Genomic DNA, 11,713 nt, shown 5'->3' with positions numbered 1-11,713 from the left:
CATCGACAATGAGGCTCTGTATGACATCTGCTTCCGCACCCTGAAGCTGACCACACCCACCTATGGTGATCTCAACCACCTGGTGTCAGCCACCATGAGTGGAGTGACCACCTGCCTGCGCTTCCCGGGCCAGCTGAACGCAGACCTGCGCAAGCTGGCTGTGAACATGGTGCCATTCCCACGCCTGCACTTCTTCATGCCAGGCTTTGCACCTCTGACCAGCCGGGGCAGCCAGCAGTACCGAGCCCTGACAGTGCCCGAGCTCACCCAGCAGATGTTCGACTCCAAGAACATGATGGCTGCCTGCGACCCGCGCCATGGCCGCTACCTGACCGTGGCTGCCATTTTCCGTGGCCGCATGTCCATGAAGGAGGTGGATGAGCAGATGCTCAACGTGCAGAACAAGAACAGCAGCTACTTCGTGGAGTGGATCCCCAACAACGTCAAGACGGCCGTGTGTGACATCCCTCCTCGTGGCCTCAAGATGTCAGCCACCTTCATTGGCAACAGCACTGCCATCCAGGAGCTGTTCAAGCGCATCTCGGAGCAGTTCACTGCCATGTTCCGGCGCAAGGCTTTCCTGCACTGGTACACGGGCGAGGGCATGGACGAGATGGAGTTCACCGAGGCGGAGAGCAACATGAATGACCTGGTGTCTGAGTACCAGCAGTACCAGGATGCCACGGCTGATGAGCAGGGCGAGTTCGAGGAGGAGGAGGGCGAGGATGAGGCTTGAGAACATCTCAGATACATTGTGCACCCTTAGTGAACTTCTGTTGTCCTCCAGCATGGTCTTTCTATTTGTAAATTATGGTGCTCAGTTTGCCTCTGTCAGAAATTCACTGTTGATGTAATAGTGTGAACCTCTTTCAAGATCACAGTATTGTCTCAGAAATCTATATGAATAAAAAAGCATGTGTATAAAATCTATGATGGTCCTTTTTTTTTTTCTGAAATTGAAACCCTTAGGGTGTATGAGTGTCATGGGACTTCTGCTTAGTGTTTTAACTCTCAGGCAATAAAAGTATGTTCTATATTTAATTAGTCCTAAAATAGCAAACAGGAACACTATATATATTTCCCATAAAATTTATTTGAAAACAAATCATGGTAAGAATTTACTCTTAAGACAATGATAGAGAGTTAATGCTAAAAATGCAAATGTTCATGTTTTTGCAGCTATTGAAGCTATAACCTGATTTGGGTATGCTATTTTTCCTGCTTGCATAGAGTCACATTGCAGGGAAGATAGAAAGCCTGGCAGGCCTGTCTGTGAGCTGAGGCGAAAAGCAAGGGAAGCATTTTGGAGTATCCAGGTAACAAACAGGCAATGACGTGATCCTTTAACACAGAATCTCCCGGACACCAGAGGTCTCCTGGACTTTCACTGCAGAAAGTCTTCTACCAACCTGTTGAATTCATCTGCAAAGCGTAAGTGTAGGTTATGCTTGCCTTCTGGCATCAGATGCAACCTAGGAAACAGAGCAAACTTTTGATCAGTGGTCTGTATACATTAAAAACGCTTTCCCCTCTTCAGCAGTTGATGGGAAGCTTTCAGAACCAAAATAAAGTTTCCAAGAACGTGAATGTCAGGGTGAAGTCCCTTGGCAGTTCTGACTACCCCATAAGGTAAATCATAAGGTCTTCACTGAACAGTGAAAATATGTTTGGAATCCCATCAGGTAAATAAATGGTTTGACTGGAAAACAGTGGAGATGGTGATCTGGTAATTATTTTAAGAGTCCATTTTTAACCAACTTATTTTTTTTTTTTTAAAGACTATTGAGAAAATTACTGAAGAATAATAGGGGTGACAGTAATTAGCTGTAACCCTAATTCATCAAAAGAAAAGATGGCAAAAAGTAAGAGATGGTCAGAATTCACTGACTTGCACAGGTGAATTCTTTTTGTGGTGGGAGTGGCGGGGGGTGGTGGGGGCAGAGGTATCTGTATAGTGATAGTGGGCAAGCCAAATAGGAATTCTCAGCCAGCAGGAGCCTTCGTCCAAGGTTCTAAGGCCTCCTGTCATGTTCATAGTACAGAGCAAATAAGCCTGACTGCGGCCAGCAGCCAGAAGGAGAAATGCTTTAGGAATCTGGGGTGGGTTGTGGGGCTCATCAGCAGCCATGTGTGCAGAACCACTTTTGCAGCTGTCACATCATGTCTTTGGTGGACCCTTCTGTGCTGGAAAGGCTTTTTTCCATTTAATGTGATGTTAGTCAAAGATTTTCGATCTTTCAAAAAAATAAAATTAAAAAAATATTTTATTTAGTAGCTTCTAAAGTGTAGAAATAAAGTTTAAACAAAGCTTTTAGGCGGCCAAGCCCAAGTTTAAGCCATGTCGTCTACAGTGACAACTGGGTGTCAAAGGAATTAGACTGGAGCAAAATCGCAATGACTACAGTCTGCACTTCTCTGATCTCTTAGCAGGAAGGCTGATGCTCTCAGCCATCCAGTGGGAGGACTCTGAAGGAAGGCAGCCCTCCTCAGAAGATGCTGGGTCTCTTGCAACTCCGATGTGACTATGGCAGGGTTGGGACAACCAAGACACTCAAATGTAAAGGAAATACATACTGTTGGTCTCTTTTAGGGGCCACTGTAATGTTAATTATGCCTAGTAATATTAACCAGAACATCTAGGTTTAAAATGTGCTACTTAAAAGGCATAAAGTGGGCTGGTGAGATAGCTCAGCAGTTAAGAGCACTGACTGCTCTTACGAAGGTCCTGAGTTCAAATCCCAGCAACCACATGGTGGCTCACAAGCATCTGTAATGAGATCTGACGTCCTCTTCTGGAGTGTCTGAAGATACCTACAGTGTACTTACATATAATACATAAATAAATCTTAAGGGGGGGGTGGATAAGGTACCACCCCCACAGGTGATCCAGATGCATCAGCCAGGATGGACTGCAGGGATGCTCAAAGCTGCAGGTCTTAGGATATAGAAAAGACTCAGCTTCTCGGGATGCTGAGGTAACAGAAGGACACATATAGGCCAGACTATGACCACTTATCTTAATTAAGCTGGCTTCAGAAGCCAAGAAACCCTGACCTGAAGTACATCTAGGGATGTCGACTCAGCCGCCACCTGTTCTGCCCTGTTTCCACAATTCGCCTGATCCCATTAAAAACAGCTGCGGATCCCTTTTTTTAGCTATGCGGTGAAGCCTGATGAAGCCTACAGTTTTTCTAGAGCGTCTCTGGATCTTGGGAAAGTAAACATGAGATTCATTATATTAAAGGCATGAGAAAACTACCTTAGATACCAGATGGGTGTATTCGTGTATTAATCGATGCAAGGGTGGACAGCGGATGAATGTATGACAGACAGCAATGGATGGATGGATGGATGAATGAATGAATGAATGGATTAATGGGTGGGTTTATGGACAGATGGAAGTATAAAGAAAATTATTCTCCTTGATGCCTTTTCTTAGTGCAAATCATCCCTTCACTCTGTGTGGAGCCTACTGTGAATCCTCTTGGGAACAGGACCAGAACAGCCAGGCATAAACACTCGGCCAGGAAACTACTCTGCTGCTGACCCAGTTCTTACCCAGACAATAAAAGGATACACATGCCTCACTGATCAGCTTTCAAACAATCACATTCTCCAGGAATACTAGTGGGAAAGCCTACCAGGAAACACATGGCGAAGGGACCCTGCAAGGCTGCTATCTGTAAGGCAGGGGTCCTGTATGTAGCATGTGGTGTCTTTAGAAGACTCTAGAGCTCTTGAGGAGCAGTTGTTAAGTTGGGGTACACCCAGTGGTCATCTGAGCTCTGCTGACTCAGCCCCTCTTGGTCATGGCACATGGGATGCTGATCTTGTCATATTACCATTTTGTCCTCATCTCGCTATTCTTGGCTTTCAAATGAAGCTGAGAGTGCTGTCCAATCATGACGGGGACTAAAGAACATGCTATAGCATCTTCATGCCGAATGAGCACGCCAACAATCTCAGTATCTTACGAACCTATACATTGGCCAGGAAGAGTTGGCGAGCTTTTGTTTTCTCTGGAAATGAGTGGCTGGTTCTCTGTGAGGGGCTCTTGTCCATCAAGAAGGTGGACGGCAGCAGGTCATACACACCCTTTCCTCATCCCTCAATGGCAGAGCTTCAAAGCCATGCGGACCTGCCTGACCACAACAGACTTTCTATTCAGAAATGGAATGTTTGTTTTTTTGATTATGCCTTTGAGAACGCCCTAAGAAGATGGTAAGGTGTGAGAACTATGCATTTCTTCCAACTGGTGAAGCTAGAGGTACTGCCCCCAGACTTTACCCTACTAGACATTTGTGGGCCAGGGGGAGGGCAGACTACTCAAGGGGAAGTTTCTTTTCTTAAATCTAATAATCATACATCAGGCATGAAGAAATAAGTTAAATCACTGCAGTGACCCCCTATCCACTCTCGATGGAGCACTTATACCAGGTCTGCAGGATTAATTAATAATTATCTACTGTGGTGTGCAGAGGATGAACACGCCAAGACTCCAGGGATCTGACAACTGGGGCTACCAACCGCAGTGCAAGATGAACATACACCATGGAGGTCATCAGTCAGTGAAGGGTTTTATGGAGGTAGCATGACCTCTGCACTGGCAGCTACAGCTCCCCTCCCCCACCACTCAACTGTCATTCTTCACCTGAAAAATGACACTAGTAATGGTACCCCTGAGACTATAGTGGGGATCAAAAGAAAGACTGCATGTAAGGCACATGCACTGTTTGTAGGCATTTCATTGGTATCTGCTTTTGTTTTGTTATATATTATACTTTGTGAAAGTTATAACCAAGCATAGCATATCAATGAATATTCTAACTTAGGGAGCACAGTTTATTTACACTTGTTGGCGGACATAAAACCTCTAATTAGAAGATTTTTTCCCCTTAAGAAAATGTGTTTAAGATTTGCCTGGAAAGGGTCAGACTTTGGTCCTTTGGAGTCAAAAAGGCCTCAGCCCAGAAGATTTCTATTTGAAGTTAACACTGTAGATTACAGTGGGATTCTAGCTGATTGCGTTTCCATCCTTCCTAGGGCAGAGGTGTTTGTTTTATGCTTGTGTTCAGATGCTGATGTTGGTGCCTAGGGATCTGGTTGGATGTTGGCATTGCCAAGCATCTCCTGTCTCAATGTTGTGTGAAGACTGTTTTCCATCACCTCTGGTTGGTGAACACAGAGCTGATCAGTCACTAGCTGGGCAGGAAAGAAGGGAGCAGGACTTCCAGTAAAGAGGTCCTGGGTGGAAAAAGGAGGGAGAGAGAGTGGAGGAATGAGGTACCAGGAGAGAACGGAGAGGATGGGTGGAACAGGAGCAGTCAGAGAGAGACGATGATGGCAGGTAATGGCAGGTAACACCACATGGCTGGGAAGTTGCTAGAAATAGGCCAGGCCAGCATGGTTGGGTTAGCCCAGCTATAGTGCAAGATGCTTACTAATAAATATACCAGGTTTCCTTGCCATTATTTCAGAGCTTGCAAGGGCATAGAAAAACCATGTAGATTTACAGAGAAGTCATCAGGTCATGGGGGCGGGGAGTGGGGAGGTTGGGAACTCCCAGCAGCGTGTGTGGTATATGAGCACGGGCTGCAGCAGGTGCCTTCCATCAGCCTCTCCCTCCTCCAGGACCCTGGTCTCGCTTTGCTATCTGGCTGAGTAAAGTGTGAACCGGCTCCACCTTCCTGCTCCAATTCACACTGCTCCAGCAGGCTGGGATGGTCTCCCATTGGCGGCTAGACTTGGAGAGTCAAGGAAGCAGCAGAGAGAGGGCTTCCCCCGCTTCAGTGACCCAGACCAGAAGACAGTAACTAGCCCACCCCCTACCCAGATGGCCACTCCTGCCACATAACTCCACTAATATAACCTCCAGGAAAGCCTCCTCAAGATCAAGAACTCTGGAGGGGAGCAAGGGCCTGTCAGCCCTTCCGCATAGCCATGGTTAACTTCACATCTGGGTCTCACGGTGCTCAGGTGTTTAAGCGGATGTTATTGTGGCTGTGCCTGAGTGTGTTGGAGGATGACATTACAACCTGAATCCATAGATTGAGTAAGGTGATTATTGCCCTCCCTAGTGTCAGTAGAGCTGGTTCAATCTGTTGAAGGCCAGCTAGAGAAGCTAGCACCTACCAGACAACAAGAGGGATGTCAAGGGCAATGCTCTAGGGCACACAGTCAAATGGCACTCCAGTGCTCTTAATCCCAATGTCACAAATGTTATTCAGCACCCTTTTATTCCCAGAGATTTCTCCCATAGGTTCTCCCTTGGGCTGATACAACCCTGCAGTGTCATTCTGTAAACACTGATTTTACCCCTGTTCTCTCTTGCTTGCCTCGCTCCCAGGCCTGCCTGACCATGTAGCTGGGCCACTGCAGAGTCTGACCTCTGGGTGCCTACCGCTCCTGCTTTGCACATGCTTTCTGCCGTCCTCTCTTTCTACATTCTCCCTCCCCCAACAGAGCCTTTAAAATATGCCAGATTAGATCTGAGAGAGCTATTCAACGGGATAAAAATCAAATCACATGCTGAGAACTGTTTAAAAAGGTATGAATAAGGAATCATGTGACTGTGGGGGTAAGGAAGCTTCCCCGAGGGGGAGATGCTGAGCTAGGATGTGAAGTGTAAGGATACTGAACAAGCAGGAAGAAGTAAGGGGCATGGAGGTCTGCCACTGGAGCTGGAGATGCAGATTCTGGGTTTTGTTCATTCCTGAGATCTGAAGCCTCCTCAACATCACATATGGAATGATCGCCATCCACTTCATATGCTGAAATCTCAGTATCTCTAAAGGCATGACTTAGTTCAAAAGATGGTTGTATCCTGATCCGTTACGACTACTGACCTTATAAAAAAGGCAAAGTGGGTCACAGGATCAGAGGAAAGACTGTCTATGAGCTGGGGAGCAAGGATTCTGTCAACAGCCCCATCCTGGACTCTAGAACTAGAGAGGATCAATGTTTGTGTTGTAATAGAGTCCTGTCTTCATAAAGCTGCCATATGTTGACCATATTTAGGCTGGAGGTATTGCTTAGTGGGAGAATACCCTGACCTTATCCTCAGCAGTGCAGAAAAAAATAAAATAAAACAAAATACCATAAATTAAAGATGCATCTGCTGGACAGTGGTAGTGCACACCTTTAATCCCAGCACTTGGGGAGGTAGAGGCAGGCAGATTTCTTAGTTCAAGGTCAGGCTGATCTATAGAGAAAGCTCCAAGACAGTCAGAGCTTCACAGAGAAACCTTGTCTGGCAAAACAAAAGTCAAAGAAAACCCAAAACAACAACAAAAATGCACCTAATATATCTATATTGCTAAACACCACAGCTTAGCCTTGCCTACCTTAACTGTGCTTGAAATGTTTACATCAGTCTATAGCTGGGCAAAATCATCTCCTATGTCACAGACCCTAGTTCATAATCAAGTCCTGAGAAGTTCATGTAGTTTAGTGAAGTCTGACCGGAACATGGAAAGCCTATGGTTGCATGGGATGCTCTGATACTACTGCAGAGCTGAAAGTCTTTCTTACAGGACAGCGAAGGCAGAAACTCTAACTGGTTCACAGCACAGTGGCTTGACCTTGCTGTGGACTCACATTCTCTCCAGTTAGTCAAGCTCTGCTGCCTCTAAAAGCCTCTTCACATCGGCACTAGAGTATGATGGGTGCCAATTAACACCTGACAAGATTTCCAGATAGCTGCTGGGGCTGGCTTTAATGGGAGGTGTCCACCTAGAGGCTGGCAGACAAGATAGGTGAGAAGCCAGGAGGGAGGTCTGGCTAGGCAGGGGCCCTGAAACTAGGGTCAGGGCAGGAGGACTCCAAAGACAGGGTCTGTTTACCTCACTGCTGCTGTTTACCTCACTGCTGCAGCCAGAACAGCTCTTTTTTTTTTTTTTTTTTTTTTTTTTTTTATTTTCTTTATTTATATTTCAAATGTTATCCCCTTTCCTAGTTTCTCCTCCAAAAATCCCCTACACCCTCCCCCCTCCCCCTGCTCCCCAACCCACCCACTCCTGATTCCNTGCTGTTTACCTCACTGCTGCAGCCAGAACAGCTTTTTTTTTTTTTTTTTTTTTTTTTTTTGATATTTTCTTTATTTACATTTCAAATGTTATCCCCTTTCCTAGTTTCTCCTCCAAAAATCCCCTACACCCTCCCCCCTCCCCCTGCTCCCCAACCCACCCACTCCTGATTCCTGGCCCTGGCATTATCCTATACTGGGACATAGAACCTCTCCTCCCATTGATTCCCATTGATGACCCACTAGGCCATCCTCTGCTACATATGCAGCTGGAGCCATGGGTCCCACCATGTGTGCTCTTTGGCTGGTGGTTTAGTCCCTGGGAGCTCTGGGGGTACTGGCTAGTTCATATTGTTGTTCCCCCTATGGGGCTGCTAATTCCTTCTGCTCCTTGGGTATTTTCTCTCGCTCCTTCATTGGGGGACCCTGTGCTCAGTCCAATGGTTGGTTGAGAATATCCACCATTGTACTTGCCAGGCACTAGCGGAGCCTCTCAGGAGACAGCTATATCAGGCTCCTGTCAGCAAAATCTTATTGGCATATGCAATAGTGTCTGGGTTTAGTGGTTGTTTATGGGATGGATCCCCAGGTGGGGCAGTCTCTGGATGGTTGTTCCTTCAGTCTCTTCTCTGAACTTTGTCTCTGTAACTCCTTCCATGGGTATTTTGTTCCGTGGGTTTTACACAAGAGCTTCCTGGGGAGAAATGCAGCTGCCTAAAACTAAAACCTTAAAACAAAGGCCTCTTTGCTTTTGAGAGGCTATGATTCCTCTCCTGTGAAGAGAGGAGAGAGAAGGGAAGGAGACAGACTGGCAAAGCTGGAGGCTGGTCTCCTTCCAAGGCAGCAAAAACCCCAGTAGTATGACTCATACATAGTAAGTGCTTCTTGGAAAAAAACCTGTGAGCTCAGAAAATGCTTCTAAGTGTAGTTAAAGGCATGTCTGGCAAGGTGTGCTACTGTCCTTCCTCACAGCAGATGCACAGCAGGGGGTTAGCTGCTCTCTGAACCAAGTTTCTTTCTCTGGGATCCCAAAGAAGCCAGCCGTAGGTTCCCACTCAACATAAAAGGCTCTCTTAGCAAAAGGAGTGGAAAATACAGACTGCTTTTAGAGAACTGTTGCTAATAACATTTTACCTCCAACCCGTCAGCTCCAAAGGATAGTGATGTAAGAAAAGGATTTTCCACCAAATGCACAGGAAGGGCATATTTTTCGTCAATATTGATGTATTCTGTTGCTAGGAGATAGGTTTGGAACAGAATTCCTAGGCCAAACCATTTTAGAGACAGATGTTTAATGAGTTTGGCTTTTTAAGGGAAGTCTCTGCATTTATGAGGGTCAGAGTAGGAAAAAACGGTCATTTCTGAAGCAGAAAACAATTATCTAGGCCACCTAGCATCTCTCTAATGGTATGTTCATAAGAGGCAGTTGTACTATGGTGAAAAAAATATGTTTTAGGAAAATCCAGGACTTGTCGTTTATCAACTAAATGGCTTGAAATACTGTTTAACATCTGTTCTCATCTACAAAATGGAACACTTTCCCCTAACTTTGTAGTGAAGTATAATAAGTAAAATATTTTTAAAATAGAAAACGTTGCATGGAAACATCACATTGCTCCCTCTAAATATATAAAATTAAAAACATAGAAACTGAGGTAACTGAAGTTATGGCTATCTGTGGGTTCTTTTTTCTTCCACCTTTTCCCACCCTTCTTCTTCCTCCCTTTCAACTCTCTAACACTTGATAGGAGAGAAAAAAGAATAGAGGGGAAAGGAGACAAAACAAAAAATCATTATACTACTTCCTGCTGATTAGGGGCATCAAGTTCCTTAGGGCAAGTTTGATCTTGCCAACAGGATATCTAATTTCTTCTTTTCATCTCTTTGCACATGACTACTTGACAAACTACATCCAACTACCAACTAGCCCCTCCTCTGAGAAGTCCCCAGAATTCCAATGTCACACACTCACAGAAAGTATATTCCTTTTTTTTTTTTTTTTTTGGTTTTTTGAGACAGGGTTTTCTCTGTGTAGCCCTGGCTGTCCTGCAACTCACTCTGTAGACCAGGCTGGCCTCAAACTCAGAAATTTGCCTGCCTCTGCCTCCCAGTTGCTAGGATTAAAGGCGAGCACCACTATCTTCAGTTGGCAAAATCACGCCCCTTTTAGAGCATGGGGCAAATCACAGTCAGTTGCTGTGGACAGTCTGAAGCAGCCCCATACCCCACATCTGGGATTAAAACGAAAACACATTCTTATAATATTTATGTGTTTTTAAAGAAACCAAAATTCTCACTCCAGAGGTACACAGAAAACATCTGAGAGATTAATAAGAAAATAAGCTATTTGAATTTTGTGCCACAACCATGGCTTGTAATTTAATAATTTTATATATTTGAAAATTATATTTGAAAATGCCATATTTATTATGGACTTCTAAATCTTTGTAAAAATCCTCCATGTTTACTCACAGTGTAGTTTCAATGTAACGTCTACCTTAATTTTTCACTTACTCTATACTCTTCCCAAAGCGGCTGCTATTTCTGCTCATACATATTCTTGTGTTTGCCTAACTAAAGGTTGAACTGATATAGAAGAATGTAGTGGAATGTGAAAAATGAAGAGAGGTCTTTCAATGCAAAATTATAAATATATGCATATAGTTCATATATATATATATATATATATATATATATATATATATATCTAGATATATGAATTGCTATGTAATTGTATTTTGTTGTGGAATAAGAACACCCCTTCCCTTTATTTCCAAATCCCCAGAGAAGCCCACTGTTAGGCAGTGGGGCTGTTAGGGTACCAGCTTCCCCTTCTGAGCTTTGGGGACTCAGGCACACGGAGGGGCTGACTACATATTTAAGGTGGCTATGACTTGTAAAGTTTCACAACATAATTTTAGTGAGGAAACGTATTTCAGAGCCGAATACAGAATATGACCATATCTATGTGGGTGGCTACCAAAGGATAATTTGCTTTCTTGGTTTGGCTTTATGAATATTTTTATTGTTATTGTTTTTAAATGAACTAAAAATCCCAAGGCATACTGAGTTGTTACCAGTGCTTGCTACAAATGTAATGTGATATTCTTGTTAAAGAACTCAATGCCTGGGAACACACTGGCCTCACTCTGCTCAAAGACATTTACCAGGATCCTTCTGTTGAGGATCCCTAGAGCTCAGATCTCAGGTCCTCTGTGGCTGTGGTACTCTCTGACCAAATGAGGAACATGTATCCTAAATGACCCTTCTCCCACTTCTTTTCCTTCCTATGGCTTCTCTTATTTCCATAGAGGCTCTGTGGTACCCAGAAGTTGTAAGGCTGTAACGAGACTCACCGTGACCCTTTCACATGCTGGAGAAGGAAGTCGGCATGAAACCGTGGGACCAATGGGTCCTTCTCCCCGTGCACAATGAGGGTAGGGCACTGGACCAGGGGCAGCAAGTGCCGGCAGATGTTACCTGAAAGACAAGACCATAGGAGTCAGTTGCCTTAGCACAGTCACTCTGCAGAGATGCGCTGCTGCTAGACTTTGGACCTCAATGCTGCAAAAGGCACCAAAGGCTTGGTCCCCAGAGAGGTGCCATTAAGAAGTAGTGAAAGCCTCAGAATGTGGCCTTGTGGGACATCCTTAATCACTGGGGACATGCACCTGAAGGGGGATTGTGGAA

The 11,713-nt window shown here is 44.9% G+C and overlaps 2 protein-coding genes across 2 annotated transcripts in view; one reads left to right on the top strand and one right to left on the bottom strand.

The window, feature by feature from the left end:
* LOC110333774 (tubulin beta-2A chain-like) overlaps positions 1 to 930 on the top strand; it is a 3,682-nt gene extending 2,752 nt beyond the window's left edge. The window contains exon 4 of the mRNA XM_029547688.1: positions 3 to 930. Coding sequence (XP_029403548.1) covers positions 3 to 736 — 734 coding nt within the window. The 3' untranslated portion in view covers positions 737 to 930. The remainder of the gene's footprint in view (positions 1 to 2) is intronic.
* Positions 931 to 1,074: 144 nt separating this feature from the next.
* Positions 1,075 to 11,713, bottom strand: part of Bphl (biphenyl hydrolase like) — a 37,592-nt gene continuing 26,953 nt past the window's right edge. Inside the window, exons 6-7 of the mRNA XM_021215476.2 lie at positions 11,380 to 11,503; positions 1,075 to 1,472 (exon numbers count right to left, since the gene is read on the bottom strand). Of these exons, the coding sequence (XP_021071135.1) occupies positions 1,385 to 1,472; positions 11,380 to 11,503 (212 nt within the window). The 3' untranslated portion in view covers positions 1,075 to 1,384. The remainder of the gene's footprint in view (positions 1,473 to 11,379; positions 11,504 to 11,713) is intronic.

This window comes from Mus pahari, chromosome 16, assembly GCF_900095145.1.
Source record: "Mus pahari chromosome 16, PAHARI_EIJ_v1.1, whole genome shotgun sequence".
Classification (NCBI taxonomy): Eukaryota; Metazoa; Chordata; class Mammalia; order Rodentia; family Muridae; genus Mus; species Mus pahari.
Note: the sequence above shows the minus strand (reverse complement) of the source record. Positions and strands in the feature narration are given on the sequence as shown.